Below are 23,181 nucleotides of genomic sequence, written 5' to 3' on the forward strand. Positions count from 1 at the left end.
GAGCAGGGGTAGGACAACTCTTCCACTGGAGATCAGCAGCCCACAGTGGTGACAATGGCAATGGAGAAGTCATTGCTTCCTTATCTGCCTCCCCAGGGCTGGCTCCAAGGATTACAAGGGTTTGTTCGGTTTGCACAAGGAACATGTTTTGAGAGCCAGGGTTGAGATTGAGGTTGGCACAACAGAGAAGTCATCCCCACCGTGATCACCATGAAGGGGCAGACAGACAAGCAGCCAGCTCAGGAGAACCTGGGTAGCCCTGCCAAGCCCTGAGATCGTTTGTGGCTGTACTTCCTGTGGCTTGGGCAGAGTGTAAGGCTCAAAGTGCTGCTCATTTGGAGGTCTGGGTCACAGCACTGAGTCACAGCTTTAATGTCCTCATGAAAGTCCCTTGCACTACCCAAGGAGGCTCTCCAAAGACAAGCAATTCCTCCAAAGATCAGCAACCCAGCAGGTGCCCAATCCACCGATATCAGGGTGTTGCAAGTACAAGCAGCCAAGCTGCAGTCTTTCATTGCACAAGCAAGAAACCTTTGCAGACACCAACCACAAAACCTGTGTGGAAATATCTCAATGAGGAAATTTAGGCAAATCATGGAGGAAGTTCACATCCAGGTGAGTCAAACCCAGATACTTGGACCCCACAAGAGGGTTGTCCAGTGCTGGAGCAGCCGTGATGGCAGCCCTTGGTGTGCAGGGCACAGAGCTGGAGCTCAGAGCTGTGCACAGGAGAGCCATGCCGGGTGGTTGGCCAGCAGAAGGGGCGGGATGCAGGAGTGATGGATGCCAGGGTGCTGATGAGTTCACAGTCTTCAGCGTCGTTAATCAGATCAGAGCTGGATTAAGGTGTCCGAGGTCTGATTAGCTTCATTTCCCGCCTCAGGAAGGAGGGAACTCGCTTTCCCATCCATCAGATCCTCTGATGACAGCTCACCTGGTTACTAACTAGATCTGAGGACTGTAATAAGTGAGCCTGACTGTGGTCTGGCCCCTTACCTCTGCCCAGCATCCTTCTTCCACAGAGGATCCAAGGCAACCTTCAAGATCGGCCACAGCTAGCAGACCCCAGAATATCAGTCAGACACAGATCATTTCCATGGCTAGGGGGTGCAGGGTAATGCAGACAGGAGCTGTGCCAGGAAACCACACCAGCTCAGGAGGACATGGAGTTTAAGGGGGTGGGGGGGAATGTTCCCAGACAGCACCATATTGTCCCCAGTGCCCCCACAGCTCACTCTCTGTCCCCAGGATCTCCTCTGCTCACTCAGTGGTAGAAGAGCCTGCCCAAGGTGACCAGCTATGTCAGACAAGCCAGCAAACACCACCTTGCTGCTGTGGAAGAACTTGGGCATATCCAGGACAGATTCTCTGAGCCCCACACAGAAGTAGGTGGATCAGCTTCAAGCCCTGAACCAGATGGGTTTCTTCTTCCAATTTCCACATCCCTTGCTATCTCCAGCCCACTCCACCAACGCCTCTGTGCCCTAACGGATGCACCTTATCTCGATTGTGCCCTATCAGTGCCTCCACACTTAACCACTTAGCTACTCCTACCCAGCAAGTGCAGGCCAGGTAGCAGCAAGGCTCCTCAGCTCCCTCACCTCTCCGGGAGGGCTCTGAACACAACATCCCTCTCTGGGCAGTGTGGAGCAGTAGAAGCATTCACACAGCCCAGGGCTTCCTGGGAGACTTTGCCCAGGCACTTTTGGGTGATTTTCTGGATGTGCCTCAGCTGGACATCCAGAGGCAGGTCTTTCTTCAGCCACCTGAAAGCAGCAGTCACAGCAGCATCTATGCAGGTGTACACAAAAGCCCTGCAAAGCCTTTTGTTGGAGATGTGAAGGTGCCCAGCTGGACAACTGGAGCTCTTTTTGCTGTGTCCGTAGCCTTAAATGGGTTGTCTCCACGCAACTTCTATCCGTGCAAGGTCAAGCAACAGGAGTAAAACTAGAAGAGCAAACACTCACATGGCCACCAAAGGCTCCCAGCTCTGGTGCACACCAGAGCATTAGAGACCCCTAACACTACCTACAGCAGTTGGTATACTTTCCCAAGATGCTGCCAGCAGTGCCTGAGCTCTCATAAATGAGCCATGGGTGTCACAGAGAGTATTTGGGAGCACAGTTCAGTTTTACAGCCCCACCACTTCCTCAGTGTCACCTTGGGAAGCAATGTAACGTTCCTCAGCAAATCCAGCTGCCCCAAGATCAAAGTCAAGGGTGCCGAGGAAAATCCATACCCTGATAAAAGTATTACCACCTGGGACTAGGCCTTCATTTTCCCAGGACTGAGTCCTTATCCCAGATATCAGATGAAGAGCTGACCCACACTGGGATTGTGTCGTTTTTGTGACATTTTTGGCTGTTCCTAGATGCACAATTGAGCACCATGTCTTTCTGGTGGGTTTAGATCATGTCCTGCCTTCAGTCAATAGAAGTGACCTTTGAGACAGGGACCAGGGCAGGAACTGCTGTGCTTACCTCAACCCAGAGGGGTGGCAGGCACCCTGATTTCTGCCTATGCCAGAGTTTTTAAGCCTTGAGGGAGCTCTCTATCCCCAGGATAGCTGTACCCAGTTGCTAAGCACTAACTACTCCCCAGGTCACAGCTCCCAGTACTTTCCATCTTCAGAAGTTACTTTCTGTAAAAGAAAGTGCAGCAGCCTTGTTTCAAGCATCTTTTGGGAAGCTGTTGACCTTGCTGCTCTGGCCCTGGTGCCTTACAGCACCCTAAAGTCCCAAACCAGCTAGTAGAGAAATACAGCCTAGAAGTACCACCAATGCTGGAGACATAGGTTGTAAACCTGCTCACAGGTGCTTTCCCAGTCATTCTCCCCATGGGAGGGAGTGTACAAGTGTCCCACTCTCACCCATGCTCTGCAGTTTCCAGCCCAGAGCAGGCTGAGCCCCTGGTCTGCTCTATTTTGGGGTGTCTCAGGTTCTGTGGGAGCCCTGACTAGTTCCCACAGTGTGATGCTGCCCTGCCCCTTGCAGCAGGGACACACGCTATCTCAGGAGTCTGGGAAGCCACAGGAGGCTGGTGGGGAAAGTAAATAAACTGCCAGCCCCGTGGTGATTTGTGGTTAAATGAACAGTTGAAGTCACCTGTGAGTGGCCCTGGACCATCAACCAACTACATAATGGGTCTTAATCAGCCCTGCAGCAGTGGGTGCTGGGCCCAGCCGGGGTCAGACCTGGCACAGCCAGCCCCAGGGACCCAGGCTGTTTGGTCACCATTCTCTCTGCAGAAACACTGGCAGAGGCATCCCCACTCCTGTCATGTGAGCAGAGCAGCTATCTGCAGAGCCCCACAGAAATGCTCCCAGGGCTCCTCATTTGTCTTGGGGAGTCTCCCCTTGCTGCTGACGGCAGGAGACAAATGCCAGGCAAGTCACTGAAGCCACCTCCCACGGCTCAGTCACTGCCATGCCCTGGCCCTGCCCGCATCTTGTCCCTTGTGGGTGTGCATGCTCCTGCCCACCATGGAGACTTCCAAACCACCCACAGGTTCTCCAGGGCTTCTCCATCCTGGCTCACTCTGACAGTCAGGGATCTGTCCTGGAGGACAGAAATCTCGCGTCTGCAACCCCCTGCCTCTGCATGGGCTTGGTGGGGTACATCTCTTCCCCCAGCCCACCTTGCCCAGCCTTCACCCCCTGCCCTCAACAGCAGGCTCCAGGTACCTGCTTTGAACGAAGGGGTTAATAGGCAAAGCAAACATGGCTCAGTCCCTCCCAGACAGGCCTCCTGCAGGGATTTCTGAGCAGCTGTTTATTTAGCCAGGCAATTCCTCAAATAAGCGGCCTCATCTCTGCTGGGACATGGCAAAGCTGGGCAGCAAAACACGTTAACAGCTCCCATCCCAGAGCAGGGGGATAGCAAACAGGCACGGGAAGGCTTGCAGGGCACAGAAACAGCCAGTGCAGCTCTGAAGGGTCACATCTGATTGCAGCCACAAGGAGGGCTGGGCCGCCAGCATTCTGCAGGATGAGGCCATATGGCTGCAGGGGAGAGGCAGAGGATGGCCTGGGGCTCCCTTCTTTTCTACTGACTTGGCTTCCTTAGGGACAGTAAAGGGGTGCCTAGGCTGGGGGACAGACTGCTTGTCCCATTGTAAATGTATAGTTTGGAGAGATAGGGACACAAAGTCGTCTCAGAATCCTTTCTTGGGTCTGTCTGCTATTATTTCCAGCCTCACTATCCCCTGATTCCTTGCCTCTTAAATCCTAAAACATCATGAGCCCATAGCATCCACCCAGAGAGCTTCTCCATCCTACTGCCCTCAAAATGAGCTCTATCAGCACCTGAGCTCATCCTCAATGTCTGTCCTCACTCCAGACCTTGGCTTTTGTGAGGAGAGACTAAACAGCCAATATTTCTTTTGCCCAGCATTGCCCAGGAAGGCAGGGAAATGAACAAATGCTCAGGAGCCCTCCTGCTCCTTCCCTATTCCTCTGCTCCCAGCATTCTTGCCCAGGCCATTGCACCCAGTGCCACATGTCTCTGGCACAGTCAGCATCTCCTCCCCTGGCACCTCTATCCCTAGGTCCATCAGGGGATCATCCAGCCCTCCATTCTTCTGTCGCCTCTGGGATCTTCTGTTTTTGCTTCACTGGCTCTTGTTCCAAGGCCAGGGCTGCTACTGGGAAGAAAAGGGAGCCAAGAAAAGGGCTTCCAATGGGAGGGGTGTGGAGGATGATTCCCCTATCACCAGCAGTACAGCTTCATCTCTTCCTTGTTAATGGCCTTTCCATGGAGTCAGCTCCCAACCTGCTCCCAGGGTGACCAGACAAATCAGTTGCTCCTCCCAGGACCTTGAGTTCTAATTAATGTCAGCTCATTAACGAGATAACGGCTATTTATTACCCTGTCTCTCTGGCTGCTGATTAACCCTTTCCCAAGGTGGGGGTGGTGAGGGTGTAGAGGGACTAGGGTGGTGGGAGCAGGTGATGTCTCTGCAAGGAGACCCTGGGACACCTCAGTAAAGGGGAGGGCAGCTGGAGGGACAGGCAAGCAGGACTGCAGGAAGGCCTGTGACAGGGATTGACGGGATGAGGAGGGTGTCAGGATACTGAATTTTTCTTCCTAGTAGCATGGTAAGGGCTCTGTGGATTAAAGCCTTGGAAGAGACACCAAGACTTATGGGCTCCCTCCTGGGCTGTCACTGTGGCCTCCAGCACATCCCCGTACCTCAGTGTCCCCAAGTGTCTCTACCCCAGGCCATCGGGGAGAGTGTGGCTGAGACCTAGAGCTCAGCACACACCCTTTGCACAACTCTGGCCCTCAGCTCCCATTTTGAGGAGTTGCCACCCATTCCCACGGCCAGTAGGAAGCCACCAGCCTGTCCTTACCTCAAGAGGAAAAAACAGCCCCAGCTCCATCTTCCCCAGGCATTTCCTACAGCACAGAGCAGTGGGGCAAGACAATCCACTCTAGGGCAAGAGGGAGCCTTTGCCTTGGCCCTGACCTGAGACTGGGCACAGAGGCCTGGAGTGGGCACGGTGCCCCCCGGTCCAGCACCAGGCTACGGGGGCTAATGCTCTCCATCCATCAATCACACGTCTCGGCGGCTCCCTGTTAGCGGGAGCAGCGGCTGGTTAATCAGCCTGAGGGCTTCGGCTCGTTAAGCTGACACCTCCGCTGTGAGAGTGAGACATGGGGGCACGCAAGGTGCCACTTATTTATTTTCTTCTTTCCCAGGGAATATATTAAACAAATTAAATTCCTGGAGTGTTGGGTCAGCACAGGCGGCTCTGCGCCTGCCCCAGCTCCACCCAGCTCAGCCGTGGGGAGGGGAGCCGGCCTCCCCAGCCTGCAGCCAACCCCGCCACTGCTGCAGGGCCCTGGCCTCCCCCTGCCTCCCCAGCACCTCGCAATCAACCACAGCTCCCCTGTTCCCCCTCTTCCCCTCTGTGAGCTACTCAACAGTTAGGAGGGCAATGCAGACCATGATTTTGTCCTTCAGGAACCTGCCTGCTGTCCCTGAAAGGACTTCCTTGGCCCCACAGGGAAGGGAGTTGTGGGGCAGCCTCGGCTGCTTTTGGGGCAGTCTGTAACGCTCCCTGCTCCAGGGAGAGAGATGGGCTGGTTTCAGCCATAGCACTGACCCTCTGGTACTGGGAACATTTGGGCCAGCGTCAGGGTAGCACTGGGAGATCCCTCTGCAAGCAGGAATGCTAGGAGGGAGTGCATGGATCCTCTGTAAAAAGTCTGTCCCAGGGCTCCAGGAGCTGTGAATTTAGAAAAAAACACTGCATATCCCAGGAACAAATTTCACACCATGACCATTAAGATCTCTGGCATTGGCCTCCAATCATAGAGCGGTGAGAACAAGGGCTTTGCTGAAGCGTTCCCCTGCGCTGAGCCTTTCACCTGCTTCAGCATCAGGCACCGCTTCAAAACCCCTCACTGTCCCTGCCCAAACCCCCTGAGGGCTGGGATGCCCTTTCCTTACTGACAGGCTGCTCTGCTTCCCCCCAGCGCGGGCTGCAGTTCAGCCCAGCTCTGCTGAGGCGACAGGCACGGATGGAAAACTTGCTACAAATTACTCATTAGTCTTTGGAGTTGTCTATTTATTGACCATTTGCAACTCTTCCCTCGGTCACCATGCTTTCCCTCCCCATTCTTCCAGCAGGGTCAGTGGCAGCCTGTCCCCCACTGATACCCAACCCAATCCCACCCTGTCATCACTGTCCCTTCCCAGAGCCTGGTCCCTTCCACTCAACCTCAGTCCTTCAAGTGCCTCTTTGGTTTCAGGAACGGGCCCACCTTTCTGCTGGTAGAAGGGTGACTCCCTGGAGGTTAGTGAAGAATTAGAAACAATTTAATCTACCTCCCTGTTCGGGTGCTTTGATGAGCTGAAAGGCCCCTTGTCAGGCAGCGAATCCATCTTCCTCCAGCCTTACATCAAATTTCATTCACTAATTAGAAACTGCTGCCCTGGAGCGTGCTGCCCCCAGCCCCTCCCGCCCCTTCTCCCTACCAGCACCATTAGGAAAATAAATGGTTCCATTAGGCGCATTGTTGTGGCTGTGGGGCCCAGCGCCGGGAGTTATTAGAGCAGGAAAGAGGGCGTTGGATGAAGACGAATGATTTATTAAGGAAAAGGACCCTGATTAGAATGTTCCTCGTCTGCTATACGTGGGCACATACTCACACACCCCCGTCCCGGGGCAGCCCAGAGCCACTTGTGGGAGGTCAGGGCCGGATGGTTCCTGCTGGAAGGGAAAGGTGGGCTTCGGCGTGGGAGAGAGGCAGTGGGAGGGTTGGCGAGGCTCACCCTGGGCAGGGAGCAAGAGTGCCAGCCCCCACCGTGGGCATGGGGTGCTCTCTGCACATGGGAGATGTGGAGTGGGTATGGCTGCAGAGTTGGGCGACTGCCCTGGAATGCCCGTGTCATGAGGTCTTCCCAGGAGCCACGCTGTCACCACAGGCCATGTGGACAGGAGGGCACGGGTATCAGGGACACAGGGACACGTGCATGCTCCAGCCACTGCCTGGGACACATGGTACCTGAGAGATCTGGGGGACTGGCTGGCAATGCTGGGAGACGGCGGGTGCCTGAGCCCAGATGGTCAGGTGGTGGCCGTGTGTCCAGGGGAAAAGGGTGTGTGTAGGGAGTGGAGCTGTGTCTGTCCACGTCTGTACAGACACTCACAGAGACTGCTGCTTGGGAAAGCACCTCTACCCCTGCCCAGGGAGGCTGCCAAGGGCAGGCAGAGGGGCTGTGGGGAGGGACAGGCAGCCTCTGCGATGGAGAGGGCTTCCCAATGCTGGCCTCACGCGGGTGCCATGGCTGCGAGAGTGGCAGGAGGTGGCGGGCTCGAGGCAGAGGGGAAAACGGTGGAGGCATTTGGGGAGTAGAATGGCTCTGCAGCCACACCATGCAACCCCCTGGGGCTCCCGTGGGCCCGAGTACAGGGCACTGGGATCCCCCCTCCCCAACAGCACTGCCAAGAGAAGGGCCCTGCCTATGCCCCTGCAGCGAAGCACCTCGAAGAGCCATTAACTTAATGCAAGTGAGAGTGGGAAGCTGGTACAGGCTCCCTCTGCAGGCATCCCATCGGCTGGCAGCATATGGGGCTGAGCTGGGTCAGGCAGCTGCTCCTGGGCTTTTTTGGGGAGTAGCTCTGGGTCAGTCTGCCCTTGTCAGGAGGAGGATCCCCACAGTCTGCAGTGCCAATGCCCTCGGGCTAAGATTTTGAGGTGATCCTCCTCCCATCACTGTCACAGTCCAGGCCGTGGGATCTGGTTGGACCCAGAGCTCCTAGATGATGGGGATAAATTACCTCCTTACCCATAGATACGTCCCTGCATGGGGTAGGTTTGGCCTTGAGGCCCTGCAGCATCCACACCCTACTGTCATCTCTTGCCCACTCTGCTTAAATGGCTACTTCCCCACAAAGAAGAGATGCTTTTGAGGTGCTGTGCTCCCACTCTGCTGTCCTCCCATTCCCTCACCCCCTGCCTCCTTGCCAAGACTCCAGCACTTTGCATGCCAGCCCGGGACCAGGAGCAGGGACGGCTGGTGCTGCCATGGCAGAAGGCCATGGGGAGAGGGACAGACGGGAGGGGCGTGGACGGGGACAGTGTCCCCCCGTTGTTAACAACACCGGACCCTGTAGCCTTTTCAAGGCTCTGAATAGGGGGTGGTACCTCTCCTCCCCTGAATTTGGGGCCAGGGGGTTGTTGGCGCTGGTTTAACACTCTCAGACAGGGCTGGATGGCTGGGGGGGCGGGACAGGCTACCCCAGATGGGAGCATGTGGGGGATTCTCCTGCCACCACATGCCCTTCCTCTCCCTCCCGCCCCCATTCACATGGTAATGAGGACAAATTGATGGAGAGACATCCATTGTGGTACCCTCCAGCTCGGCCCTTCTGCCGACCACCCACCAGCATCCCCATCCATCACCACCCAGCCTGGCACCCTGGGAGATGGGGCTGCCTCGGATGCCCAGGAGCTGTGGGACAGCCCTCAAGCTGCCATGCCTCTCCTGGCACTGAGTGACAAGAAGTAGGGGGAAGACATCCAGGGAAGGAAGAGTTCTCCGTAAGTCCTGTCTGTCAGCTGTACATCATTTTGTCCTCACCATCCTCCCCATAGGGTTTTATGAGGCTGGGGGAGGGGAGTTAATGAGGCTTCAGAAAAACCTCAGAATCTTATTTATGGGTGTCCCCCTTTCCTCTTGCTGCCCCAGGGCCAGCCCAGAGCCAAGATGCCCCTGCTTTCCCCACATTCACCCCAAAGCATCCCCCAATACCCTACAGCATCCTCCTGATAGCGCACAGAGCCATTCCTCCATACTCACTGATGCCTAAAAAACCTGGGCCTGGAGATAGGCTGGCCATGGTGCACCCCAAAGGGCATAACTTCTCCCCATGTACCCCCTGCCTCTGTTCTCCCTCCCTCTGTGCCTGTGCCAGCAGCCTGATTGAAATTTCACTCCATAAAGCGCTTCTCGAAAGGCTGACCCCGTGGCCCCCCCAGGGACCAATTTGTCCTTCTCTGTAATAAGAACCTAATTAAATTAGCTCAGCCGCCTGGCAGAGCCCTTAAATTAGCCGTGGCGATGAGGGCCCTTGCTGACAGCCTGCTGCTGGATTGCTCTGCACTCCCCATGCTGTGCAGTGCAGGGAAAGCCCTGGGAGGAACCCACTCCCAGCCCCGCCAGGAGACCATGGGGCAGGGAGGTGCATGGGGGACACACATGACAAGTATGGAGAGGCTGTGTGGGGTGCTGGCTGGTGCTCTGCCTCACTGCTGGAAGGGGGATGGAATGGAGAGTGGGATGGGGCTGGCGAGAGGGGACAGAGCCAGCAGTGGCTAGTGCTAGTGCCATTGGAAACCCAGCGTGCAGGTTAGGGGTTCCATCTCAGGGGTTACTGGTGAGGCCACAGCTCAAATACTGTGTTCAGTTATGGATCCCTTACTACAAGAAAGACACTGAGGGGCTGGAATATGTTCAGAGATGGGCATAGGAGCTGGTGGAGGGTCTGTAGCACAAGTCTGATGTGGAGCTGCTGAGGGAGCTGAGGGTGTCCAGTCTGGAGAAGAGGAGGCTGAGAGGAGACATGATCACTCTATACAGCTACCTGACAGGAGGCTGCAATGAGGTGGGGATCAGTCTCCTCTCCCCTGTAATGCATGACAGGACAAGAGGAAATGGGTTCAAGTTGTGCCAGGGGGAGATTTAGATTGGAGAACATTTTCACCAAGGGGGTTGTTAGACACTGGCACAGGCTGCCCAGGGAGGTGGTGGAGTCCCCATCCCTGGAGATATTTAACAGACACACAGATGAGGTGCTGAGGGACACGGGTTAGTGCTGGGCTGGGTACTGTGAGGTGAGTGGTTGGACTTGGTGATCTTAAAGGTCTTTTCTAACCAAAATGATTCCATGGTTCTATGATCCCTGCCACATCTGGCTGCACTGGTTGGGGAGGGTCATGGAACCCTCAGTCACATCCATATGAAAGAAGGGGTGAGGCCAAATTGATTCCATGATTTTATGATCTTCAGGACCACTGGGTTAGTGGGTGTTGAGGTGATGGTGATGGTGATGCTGAGGAAGACTGTCCCAGCACAGCTGGGCACTGGGGTGATGGGCCCAGGCTGGGATGATGTCCCTAACAGTCCCAGGCTGTCTATTCCTCCTACATCCTGCCTGCTTGCCCTAGTTTCCATGTGGCCCCAATGACAGCTTGGTCCCATGTAGGCTGTGTCACTCTTGCAGCCTCTGGCTGCTCACCTCCACTGGTAGAGAGGAGGGAGAGTTCACTCTTACTGGTGAGTGGCCAAATCTTGCTCCTAGAGAAGGGCAAGCTGGAGCAAGCATCCCCAAGCCCTGCCTGCCCTCCCCACAGCACAGCTCAGAGCGCCTGCCTGAGAGATGATGGATTTATTGGGCTGTGTCCCTGACCAGGAAAGGTACATCCAGTGAAGAGACAAAAATACACCTGCTGTTGGCCACGCTCACGCTCTCTCACTTCACCCTGGACAACAATCACCATCAAACCTGTGCTTTAAAATAATCTTTAAATAATTTCTGCTTTTTGTTTAAAAAAAACCCCAACATTTACCCCCCCTTCAACCAAACAGCTTCCCCCGCCCCTCCTGCTCCCGTCTCACCCTGCACGTGCCCACGCTGCCTCCCATCTATGGTACATACAAAGAGCAGGTAAATAAATAACGACGCATGATGCTGCAGGGGGACACAGCTCAGAGCCCTCCTCCCTCCCACTAATGTGGAGCCAGGAAAGGCTGAGGCTTTAGCTAGGATTTTGAAGAGGGGACCGTGGCTGCAGCTCTGGACTCTCTCAGCCCTGGGAGTGGGTGAGCAGCAAGGAGTTACCCTGAAGGTTTGGGGAGCTGGAGGGTCGGGGAGGTCAGACCAGGCAGAGTCTGGAGCTTGAAGAGTTCTTTAGCTTTGGAGTGGGAAAGGCATGGCTCTGGGCTGAGCCAGCTCAGGGTGGGGGGCCGGGAAGGCAAGGGAGGCTTTCCCTCTCCTGGCTCCAGCAGGCTGCGGCTGCAGCCCCAGCTCTCCTCATCCCTGCTCCCACCAGTGTGTGCCCATGCCTGGCTCGCGCTGCACCCTCCTGCCCTCACGCCTGCCTCCACGGCCCCCTCTTGCCAGCCAAAGCCTTCCATGCTGTCAGAGTTTCCCCATGGGCACGCCTGGCCAGGTGCCTACAGTGCTGGCTTTGGGCAGAGCTCGAGGACCCACTCCTTGGTCTCTCACTCCAGCAGCACTCGTGTCGCTGAGTCAGGCCTCTCATGCCAGAGCCATATCAGCCCCTCCATCCCTGCCCATGCTTGGGCACCCCAGACATGCAGCGGCTGGTTTTGGCCCCCCCCTTGGAGGCAAGGCACAGTCCTAGTGCCTGGGCCACCCTCCTCCCAGCTGCCATGTCCCAGGGCTGGGAATGGCATTGCCCACCCTCTCACTGGGCTGCCTGGCAAAGGGCCCTGGGGGCCCTCTCCCAAAGGAGGGTGAGGGCAGGCTGGGAGCCCCATGGGAGCAGCCTGGAGCTCACTCCTCTTCCCCACTCGCCCGCCTCTGTCACACCTCTGACGTCAGCTAATTCTGCACACACGCACACACACATCACACACACACACAAATAGCAGCATGTGGATCCAGCCAGGGGCACTCCCATGTCTGGGGGGGGATCCTTCATGCCTCCCCCACCCCATCCCCAGGAACAAGGCGGTGAGGAGGGGACGGTGGGCATGGAGGAGGCACGACGGGGAGCCCCGGTGCCCCCCAGCCAGGAGGTGGCTGTGCCTCAAGCATACAGGGCCAGAGGCAGCTCCCCACGGGCACCCAGCTTTGGGAGGGGGTCTTGGCCCCCGGTGAGCCGCCCTGCAGCCACTACCTCCGCCAGCGGCGCTGGCTGGGGCGCACCCTCAGCTCTCTGCCCAGGGCACCCCCAGTGGGTGGAAGCTTTCGGGGGGCAGGAGCAGCCTGCCCAGGCGATAGAGCAGCCCCGGGTACCAGTGCACACCATCCCCCTGTGCCCCCGGCAACCCCAGCAGGCTATGGTAGAGCCGGAGCGGCCAGAAGGCCATCTGCGCCAGATGCTGCTCCCGCACCAGGGCGAAGCAGGAGGCCACCACGCCATCCACCACCAGCGTCCCGTGGCGTGTCAGCGGCGCGTAGGCTCCCACGTCCCTCTGGTCCCGCACCCTCACCACCTCGGCGGGCTGCAAACCTCCCCCTCCCGCCGCCACCAGCACGAAGTGTCCGGGGTGCACGTGGCTGGCAAAGGTGGGGTGGAAGCGGGCGGCGGGCACCGAGGCGTTTTCGGCCACGAAGAGCAGGTGGGTGGGTGTCAGGGTCAGGCGCCGCGGTGGCTCCCGCGTCTCGATGACGTGGAAGGAGGTGAGGGAGCGGGGCTCCTTGTCCAGGAAAGCCAAGAAGTCGCTGTAGGTGGGCCTGCCCGCCCCGTCCATTGCCAGCACCCGCTGGCCCGGGCGCAGTGCCCACAGCGGCATCCGAGACCCATCCTCCAGCGTCGCCAGTGCCCGCCCAGGGAAGCAGCCTCCTGTCTTTGCGGCAGCCGAGTGCTCTACACAGGGGGAGAGAGAGGACAGGAGGGTTACCTATCTGCCAGACCTTCAGGATCACCCTTCTACAATACACAGAGACCCTCCCAGGCTGCCCAGCTTTGTCCAGAGGGGGATAATCCTGCCCTGGCATCACTGGCAGGCACATGTCCCCTACACTCCCCCAGCCACCAACCCACGCTCCCTGGGCACCAGTTCCCCAGACCACCACGTCACTGGAGGTGGTGCTTGGGGGCTTGAGCAATGTGTGGCAGCACCTGCTCACTGCTGTGGTGCCAGGGTGCTGGGAATGCTCTGCAGGGCCTGGTTCCAAAATCTACCTAGTACAGGAAGCACGGCACAGTCCCAGCCCCAAATAGACGAGATAGTGCCAGGGGGCACCCAAAGCTCACAAGAGGGGAGACAGAGCCCAGAGCACCTGTATCCGCCAGGGTGCTGGGCCTGGGGACTGCTGGGGAGGACGCTGCAAGGGATGGCGTGGGATGCAGCACCATCCCCAAGCACCACTCTGCCCTGCACTACAGCCCTGCTCCCTTCCCCTGCCTGCTTGCCCCTGCACAGCTGCTGCCAGCCCAGCCCCTGTCTGAGCTGCAGGGAGATGTCACAGCCCGTGGCCATCATCAGGCAAAAGCCATCAGCCTCCTGGCTAGGGCTTTACTGGTTGTCCATACTGGTAAAACACCTAAAGACTTTCTAGGGCTTATTCCCTGGGATGGTGGCACAGCATTCCTGCCCCTCCCCAGGTGAGACACGTCACCAAGTGTCACCAGGACCCATCCTCGCACTTAGAAGGGGAACCCTGTCTTCCCAAGGAATGGTACTCAGCTTCCACAACAACCCTGGTCCCCCAAGCCCCAGCAACCCCCATCTTAGGGCCTGTATGATGTCCATCCACTGCCTGCCAGGGGCATCTGCTGGTCCTGGCCCAGCACAGTCCGAGCCTCGAGCCCCCAGCCTCCCTCAGGGCCCTTTCCCAGCTCCCTCATCTAATCCCTGAGTGTCCCCACCCAGATGGCACTGCCCCCCATCACTCCCCAGCCTTGGGCAAAGCCAAACCACAGCCCCCAACCCCATGAAGAGAGGCATCCATCGCTGGGACAGAATCCTTTTATTGCTCAGATAAGGTGCAGTGTCTGCCTCGTGCCTGTCCCGGGGGCCAGGTCCCAAATCCTGCACCCTGCATCCCCCAGGCAAGAAGCAGAGCTGTGGGGAGGGGCTGACAGGAGGGTGAGGGTGAGAGGGGCACCTGGCAGCAGCGGGGGGCACAGGCACTGGGCGTGGAGGGGGGTGCGGGTGCAAGGGGGAGCCCGAGGAGACACAATACATACAAAAATAAAAGCCATTTACTAAGAGGCAGAGGCAGCCCGGCTGCCCTCTGTACACAGCTCTGGGAGTCAGGATATGCACCCTACAGCCTCCACCATGCACCTCTGGGCTCCTCACGGCCTCAGGCTTAAATATGGAGGACCAAGCGCCCCAAAAGTGAGGGATCTGCAGCCAGCCTCCAGAAGCCCTACAAGGCTTCAGGGCCCCAGCCTGTTGCCTGGGTCACGCATCCCTCTTCAGTCAGTCCAGGAGATCATCCCAGGATTCAAGAGCCTCTGTCCTTCTCCAGGGGCACAGCCCCACTCCTCTGGCCAGCCCCAAGACTCTGGGGTCATGGTCCTTGCTTCGGAGCCTGGCCCCACTCCTCCAGCCAGCCCCACAGGGTGCCCTGGGAAGCAGGAGCCCTGGTCCTTCTCCCACGCTTTGTCCCTCGCGTCCAGGGGCGCGGCGCTCGATCTCTGCGGTGCGGCGGCCCCAGCTCCATCGCCGGCTGGCGTTGCGCCCGTCCTGGCATCGGCACGGGGAGCGGGTCAGCGCGGGGGACCAGGCTGCCGTCTGGGGCTGTCGGGCCGCTGGCCACGGGCTAAGACAGGCAGAGTGGGGTGGGAGCCGAGCCCGGGGACGAGAGGTTTGGGGCACCACCGCGGCACGGTGCGTGGCTAGCCGCAGCCCTCTCCCGGTGCGTGCGCAAGCGCTCCGCGTGCCGGCACGGTGCGGGTGAGCGGGAGCCCGCAGCCGCCCGGGCTGCCTCCGCGCCCGCGCAAAGCCCACGCACGGCAGACGGCCCTTCCCAACCCGTCGCGCCGCGGGCACAGGCGGTGCTCTGGCCTCTCCCCTGCGTGGCCGGTGCCGTGCGTGGGCCGCTGCTGCCCTCTGCCGCAAACAGCCGGCGCGGCGGCTTCTCCGGGAGATGCGGGGGGGCTGCAGCATCTCGGGCAGGATGGCTTCTCCCCGGCCTTGCGGGGAGGGGACAACTTTGCGCCCCAAGCAATCTCGGCCCCCACGAGCAGCCGTTCCCCCCTCACTGCACCGCGCAGGGGGAAGTGAACCCTACCACCGACCGCATTCATAGCTCCAGCCCAGCTGCCGCTGCCCCCCAGAACCCCCCAGCTCCACTCCCCTGCCTGGCTGTCCCTGAGCGCGGACAGACGGGGCTGGACGGATGCTGTCGCGACAGCAGGAGCTCAAGAGCAGCCGGCAGTGGAGGAGGGCAGGGCTGATGGGGCAGAGCACGGGCAGAAGGGACTACGAAGGCACAGGCGGGGGAGATAGATGCAATAGGCAGACTGGGGGGACAGGCTAAGAGAGAAGGCGATGTAGGGTGGGGAAAAAGAAGGAGGTAGGGAAAGTGGGTTAGACTGCTGGTCCGTGGATGCTCGATGGGGAATTTGCCCCTCGGCACCGCTGGCCGCAGCGGTATCACTCTTCACCCGACCGGCTGCCCCAGATGGGGAAATCCGGCTGCGAGAGCCAGTCCCCCTCCGAGAGCATCCCACCCGCCCAGCCAGGCTTCCCGGGCACGCTGCAACCGGGGCGCTGGCCCCTGGCCCTGCTCACTGCTGCCCCCAGCCTTACCTGACTTGACGGAGCAGTGGATGTGAGCCTTGGATTCGTAGTAGACCCAGTCGAAGCCGGCCTCCACGGCCAGACGGGCCAGCATGCCGTACTTATTGCGGTCCCGGTCCGAGGTCGTGATGTCCACGGCTCGGCCCTCGTAATGCAGCGACTCCTCCGAGTGATGCCCGTCCTCGTCCCAGCCCTCCGTCACCCGCAGCTTCACTCCCGGCCACTGATTCATGACAGAGATGGCCAGGGAGTTCAAGCGGTCCTTGCAGCGCTGCGGGGGCAGAGGGGCAGAGTCAGGAAAAGCTTTTTGGAGGAGGGGGTTAGCTGCTCAGTTAGCAGGTTGTATCTCTCTGTTGGAGCCTCTCTGGGTCCTCAGACCCTTTGGGGGCTGGCCCAGCAGAGGAAGAGCTCAAAATGAGATGTGTTGTCCATCGCATGCCCTCCAGACTCTCCACAGTGCCCAACACCCCACTGTTTGACAGGGCATCTCCCACGGATGTGCAATCCAAGAGGGTGCCCATCTCCTTCATCTCTCCTCCAATTCCTGGCTCACTGGGGAGCCTGTTGGGCAGCATAGCCTGGGCTGGGGTAAAACACCCTCTCTGCTGACAGGACACCACTGTCCAGGGGCTCTCAGCTGATGAGAAGAGGATGCAAGAGATGAGATTCTAATGCCTCCTGACTGGGAGGGTCTCCAGCCACAAATGAAACCATCTGCCCAGATCAAAGAGGAGCAGGCAGGGAGCGACGGGCAGGGATGGGCAAGGAGCAGGCAGCACTGGACAGGCAGCAGGCAGGGAAACAATCTGCACAGCTCTGCTTGCTATCACTCCTCAAGTCCTGAGGCACAAGGACACAGTGCTGAGCAGCCTCACAGCTTCACCCAGTCTCTGCTCATGTGGAACATGCCAAACCTGCCCAAAAGCTCTCTTGTGCTGGAGCAGAAAGCATATGTGGTGAAGTCCTCTCCACCTCTCCCCACCACAAGGGCTGAAAGGTTAGTGCTGAGGAACAGCAGCAGATTCCAAAAGCTCCAGACATGGTGGCTACAGAAGTCACACATACAAGGCAACTGCCCTGCCTTGTCACCTCCTGCCATGGTTCTCCCCAACAAGCAGAGGGACACCAGCCCTGAACGTTGCTCCGCAGCCTTCCCGTGCTTGCCCTGCACTGCCTGCTTCCCCCAGCCACAGCTGCATCTCAGGCAGGGACCAAACCCCTGCATGCTTAACTTCTAAAAGTACAGCCTGAACTTCTGATCCCTTCCCCTGCTGCAAAGGGGACAGAGGAGAGCTAGAAAAGGTGCAGGAAAAGCATTGCCCAAGCTTCTACACACACCTGATTGAATGGATTAGTGTGCAGCCTGGGAAGGAGATGCTGGGGGTCCTGGAGAGCACTATAAAATCAGGGTGAAGGGGATTCGTGGTCACATATGGGACCAGTCCTAGGAAGCATGAAAAAAACCAATGGAACAGCAGCCTAAAAACCAACCACTGTGGGGGATGTTTTCATGTGATGCCCAGCTCAGCACTGGAACTCCTGACCACAGAAGGCTGTGGGTTGTGAGGTGCATACACAGCAAGCATGAGCCAGGGCGGTAGAACCCACAGCTGGCTACACCTCTGTGCTCAGAAACACCATGCAGCTTCCATAGGGATATGGTCCCCAAAAACATGGGCCCTCACCCTATCCCCAAGCACCTGCTCCAGTCCTGGGCAGATGGATGTTCAGGGAAACCCACTTGTGTTTGCCAGGGTCCAGGCCCCAGGAAGGGCAGTACCAGGCAGGCCTTTGCCCCACACAGGGTGGGGGAGCACCTCTGCCCTCCTCCCACGGCTCTCTGGGTGTGGGGAGATAAGCCAGCTAGGTGTTGGACAAACAGTTGCCAGGTGAGGCGAGGAGGAGGAGGGAGGGGAGTGACTTTTGTCCCCGTCCAATACCACCGTGGTGCCACTTGGTACATGGCAGAATCAGCTCCCAAAGTCCCTGGCCACGTGGGGGACCCCATAGAGAAAGGCAGTAAAGGGAGTTCAGGGCTGGAGGCCAGCAGGGAGTCCCCGATGTCCCCTCACATCCATCAGTCCAGGCGTCCCCTTGCCACTCCAACGCCAGCACCTGGCTCTGGCCACCCCTCTTGCCCTCGCTCCAGGGCTGCTCTGCCTGTGCACAAACACCGACGCCCTCCAACCCCTGTCCCCCAGGCAGGGCCAACCCCTGCCACCAGCCTCTGGCGCACGGGTCCGTTTCCTAGCAGGACCCACCTGAGCTGCCTTGTCCCAGCCCAGGGCTCCTTCCGTGCCCCGGCCGCCAGGCTGGCCTGGCACACAGCGGCAGGCAGGGCCCCGGGTCACTGTGCCCCCGGGCTGCCGGCACCGGCGGCTCCGCCTGTGCCTTTGGTGGCCAGCAGGTGTCAGAGCGCGGGCACGGACCGGCGGGGAACGGCGGGCGGGGAGCGGGCGGTGGACGGCGGGACCGGGCACCAGCAAGCGGGGAGCGATGTGCAGAAAGCTGGCAGGGACCGGGGACAGGCAGACGGAGAGCGAGGAGTGACGGGCTGCGAGCGGTAAAGGATCGGAAAGGAGCGGACGGGGAGCGACGGGCAGGGAGCAGGCACGGACAGGCAGAGAGCGGGCAGGGATGGGCAGGGAGCAGGCAGCACTGGACAGGCAGCAGGCAGGGAAAGACAGGGAGCAGGTCCTAGCAGCTGGGAATCAGGTATGGATGGGCAGGGAAGAGGCAACTATGAGGAGGAAGAAAGCAGGGATGAGTAATGGTAAGCACGGGGCAGACAGTGATGGGCAAGGGCAAGCGGGTGGGGATGGACAGGAAGGAGGCACAGGAGGCAAGGAGAAAGGCAACAATGAATGGCCAGGGATGGACAAGGAACAGGCAAGAAATAGGCAGGGAGCGGTCATGGGCAGCAGGGTGCATGCACAGATGGACAGGGACAGGCACCAGGGGGTCTGTTCCTTGGACAGACGGGTAGGCAGGGACCAAGAAACCCATGGGCATGGGCTGTGGGTAGGCTCTGTGTGTGCCACGGGCTGCAGGGAGAGACCATCTCCTCCCTATCCCCCAGAGGGAGTATGGCATCTCTGGGGACCAGAGTGATCACACCTGCCTGCATGACATGGTCCTCCTCCTGCCTGAGGGTGAATACAAGGTCTCACAAGGTCATGGCAAAGATGTGGAAATGCCACCGTGGTCTACATGCCCTACAGGGCCCAGACTGCAGTGCAGTCCAAGCTCAGGCGTTGAGCTGATCAGCCATGGCTCATCAGCCCCAGCGCTGTTCTGGTGCCCAGCTAGGAGGCTGAAACCCACTCAACAGATATACAGCAGGGTTTGGGGGGAAGGCATGTGGTGACAGTGTTTGGACAGGCACAGCTTGTCCCTGTACTGGCATAAGTGATTGGGCACCCCCAGGTCACATGCAGGATGGGGCCCTGTGCCACCATGCTGAGCTGGGTGGCTCTGTGCTGTCCCATGTACACCGCAGTGGAGACCCTGGGGATGTTGGGCTGGGCTGAGCAGAGATATTCTCCCCACTGACCAAACATTAGCATCTCCTTTCTCATGTCCTGACTGGGAATAGGACTGTCCTGTGGAGTAAGCCAAGCCTCTTTAATGAAGACAGCAGATCTGGAAGGAAGGGCACAGCTCCAAGTTAAGGCACAGTCAGCAGGGACCTCAGGGACATCTCCAGGCAGGTATGCACAACACTCAGACATGACCACAGTCTCAGTAGAGGGGTGGTGGATGGAGTGTGCTTGGCTACAGTTACCCCCATGTCCAGAGTCTGACCAGGAGAAAAGGGGTCCCACTAGCATCTCCACTTCAGGTGAGGTTTCTCCCAAGGGAAGCCAAGAGTTCTATCCCAAGGTCTTCATGAGAAATCTCTCACCACTGCAAGGATGGTCTCCATGACAGTTGGGCTAACAGTGGCTGCAAGGGGTGATGACTGGGGTTAGAGAGAGGCTTGGGGTTGGGACTCCATGGGGGCAGGGGGCCCGGGACATTCCTGGGCCAGGCTGCTGGGGAGAGGTGAGGCGGGCTCTGCCTCCAGCCTTATCTCAGCACCTCCGAGTGGGACCAGCGAGAGCAAACACACTGGAATTCTTGAGGAAGATGAAACGATAAAGGAAAGGCAGGCAGAGAGCAGCACTACCCACCCCCCCAAGCAGACTGCATCTTCCGGCTGCCTGGGACACCCAGACCCTTGGACTTGGGAAAAGAAAACAGGTTTGAAGTGAGTCAACAGCAGTAAAAGCCAGTGCACTGGGGGAAGGGACAAGGAGTTGGGTCAATGGCCTTTCCCAACCCATAGCAACACAGGGGATGGTGCCAGAGCCAGAGCTCTCAAGTCTGGGGCTAGAGAACAAGCTCAGAGGGCTGTGGGATGGCAGCAAGCTTCCAGAAGTCATGTTGCCTCCATAGCAATGGGAACAATGCCCTGCTGAGCTGCCCAAGGCACCATGGTTCCCATCTGTACATAGACCTGTGGTGGCCAGGGAATCTGGTGGGGTAAAAGCCCCCATTGGGCACCCCAAGAAGACCAGGTATTTTCCAGATACCCTGCCAACAGGGCAACAGCACAGCGGGAAGTAAAAGGCTGGTAGATGGGACATAAAGCCCTCCCTCTCCCAGGTGAGCTGAGGGGCACTGACTGACTGGCTTAGGGTGGGTAGTGGGAGAACTCTCAAGAGCAAAAACAGCCAGAAGCACTTTCATGCCTGCAACTCAAGCAATACGATGTCACCCAGTCCTTCCCTGACGCACGGACTACTGGAGCTCACATCTTCCTCAAGTATCCCTGAAGCTGTTCCCCGGGGGATTCAGGCTCCAGCCCCAGGGCTCCAGTCACCAACAGTCACGATCTGTGCAGCTCCCCAAGCTTGGTGCTGCCTCACAGTGGGTCTCGATCCCTCTGCTGCAATCCTCAGACTGGGAACCAGTGGCCCCTGCCTTCAGGGACCTGCCTCCAGGGCTCCCGGGGTTGCAGACCTGTCAAGCCACCACCCAAGCAGCTTCTCCTCCTTCTGTTACCAACACTTTGGTCAGAAATCACGGCCACAGCTCCACTCCGTGCCTACGAGCACAGCTACCCACGCTCACCCACCTGCCAGCCCCAGAACGGGCGGTGCAGACATCAGCGGGGCAGCCCCGGCTCCCCCCTGCCTCCCCCGGGAGCTCGCTCGGGCTGTAACCCAGTGCTGAGGCTGGTGGCCAGGTTTCTTAGCAAGGCCGTGCGGCTCCTTATCTGCATTCCTGAAACCCGCAGGCATTCTCCTGGCAATATTAAAACACAGAGTAACCTTCGTCCAGCATCACCCTCCCCTCCGCTGCCGTCCTCTGTCCCCCACACCCCTCCTTCCCGCTGGCACTTGTGAGCTGACTGCAACAGGGCATTTGCAATAACAGGTTGACCCCGAGCGCAGCCCCCGCCGGGCACCCTTCACCATCCCACCTGAGACACGCGGGAAGCAGGGGCACTGAGGCACAGGGTTTCGGTGACGAGAGCAGGCACAAGGTCAGCAAGGGTGCTCTGCCCACCCCCCTCGCTGCCAGCTCACTGGGCTCTGCTCTGGCCTCAGCTGCAGCCTGTTCGTGCTGCCAGCCGGCAGGCAGGGCAGAGGGGCAGGGGCAAGACGAACGCTGGCCGATCAGCCAATGGTGTGGCACAGCAATGCCGGCTCTGCGTAGTTTGGCAGGATGCTGCTGGATCTGGGGGAGCTGTGTGGCATGGCTCGGGGAGCGCCAGGGGAGGCTGCTGCCAGAGTGGATGGCAGGCTGCTGCCAGCTCGGGGGACAGAGGGACACGGACTGGGGGGACAACAGGGCAGGCTACTGCCAGCTCGGGGCAGGTACGGGCGCCACAGGCTTCGAGGAGTAGCGGGGCAGAATCCTGCCGTCCCGAGGGACTGGGTGCTGCTGACTCCAGCAGCAGGGTGCTGCCAGCTCCCGGTGCGAGGCGCCCATCCCAGCCGAAGGGACCAGAGCTTTGCAGCGCCCGGCTGGGGGAAGTACCTGCGCTGCACGGCCGGCAGCCGGGGCCGAGCACCGGGATGCCCGGGGCAGGACGGGGAAGCCGCAGCGCCGCATCCCCCGTTGCTGCCCCTGCAGAGCGAGGCGCGGGGCGCTCCCGGGCAGCCCCTGTGCCCGCAGGTGCCCGGCGCGGGGGGGGGGGGGAAAGCGGGCGGCGGCGGGGCCGTACCTGGGTCATGAGCCGGTCGGCTCCGGTGTTCTCCTCGTCCTTGAAGATGATGTCGGGGTTGTAGTTGGGCGTGAGCTCCTTGAAGCGCTCCGAGTTGCGTGCGATCTTTCCCTCGTAGCGGCCGCTGGCTCCCAGCGTCTTCTCGGGGACGTTGGGGCTGAACTGCTTGTAGGCGAGCGGGATGAGCTTGCGGGGCGGGCGGCGCCGGCTGCCCACCACCCTGCCCGGCCCGCAGCCGCGCACGGCCGGCGCCAGCAGCAGCGCGCACCCGCTCAGCAGCAGCAGCAGCCGCGCCGGCTTCATGGCGCGCCCGGCGGCCCCGGGGCGGCCCGGGGGAACCGGCGGCTCCGGGGGCCCCGCTAGGCTCGGCCGCCGCTCCCGCCGCCCGCCCCGGGGCTCCCCATGCGGCGCGCAGCCGGCGGGCAGGTGCCGGTGCCGGTGGCGGCGACGGTGCCGGTGCCGGTGGTGGCGGCGGAGGCGGAGGCTGCGGGGCGCGGCGGGCTGCCCGGCGCGGGTGCGCTCCGGCTGCCCGGTGCGGCGGGCTGGCGTCGGCTCGCTCTGAGCTGCCGTGTCCCGGCGGCGGCAATAAATAGCGAAGGGCCGTTTGTTTTGGCAGGCGAGCGGCCGCGTGCGGGGCGCGGGGCTCGGCGCTACCGAAGCCCCCCGCGGTTTGAGCCCCGGCGGTCAGCGCGGCGGGGCTGGAGCCGGAGCCGCCGCTGCCTCCGCTCGCCGGGCACGAGTGAGAGGGGAAATTGAAGAGATCCGGGACCGGGAACCGCCAGGACCGCACCCTGCCCGTGTCCCAGCCTCCCAACGCCCTCCCTCTCTCGCCTCCTCCCCGCGGAACCTGCCCCGGGCCGCCCGCAGCCTCCTCCCCCCGGACGAGCCCCGCGGCCCGCCGCCCACCCCTCCAGGGGTGCCCACCGCCACCTGCCCTCCCCCCTCCGGGGCAGCCCCGCAGCCACCGCCCCGGGGCGCGCCCGCCCCGCCGCACACCCTACACCCCTCCC

The 23,181-nt window shown here is 59.9% G+C and overlaps 1 protein-coding gene across 1 annotated transcript; it reads right to left on the reverse strand.

Annotated features, from left to right (window-relative positions):
* Window positions 1-11,132: 11,132 nt before the first annotated feature.
* Window positions 11,133-22,474, reverse strand: IHH (Indian hedgehog signaling molecule). Its single transcript, XM_062004809.1, has 3 exons — window positions 22,172-22,474; window positions 15,967-16,228; window positions 11,133-13,067 (listed from the first exon to the last, which is right to left on the reverse strand). Exons 1-3 carry the CDS (start codon window positions 22,472-22,474, stop codon window positions 12,406-12,408), a joined length of 1,227 nt encoding a protein of 408 aa, XP_061860793.1. The 3' UTR covers window positions 11,133-12,405.
* Window positions 22,475-23,181: the final 707 nt, after the last annotated feature.

Source organism: Colius striatus, chromosome 11 (assembly GCF_028858725.1).
Source record: "Colius striatus isolate bColStr4 chromosome 11, bColStr4.1.hap1, whole genome shotgun sequence".
Taxonomy (NCBI): Eukaryota; Metazoa; Chordata; class Aves; order Coliiformes; family Coliidae; genus Colius; species Colius striatus.

Coding starts and splice junctions, on each gene's coding strand:
- IHH (XM_062004809.1), bottom strand. CDS start 22,474: ATGAAGCCGGCGCGGCTGCTGCTGCTGCTGAGCGGGTGCGCGCTGCTG. Junction 16,229..22,171: donor CCGACCGGCTCATGACCCAG/GTACGGCCCCGC, acceptor CTGCCCCCGCAG/CGCTGCAAGGACCGCTTGAA. Junction 13,068..15,966: donor CCACTGCTCCGTCAAGTCAG/GTAAGGCTGGGG, acceptor CCCCCTGTGTAG/AGCACTCGGCTGCCGCAAAG.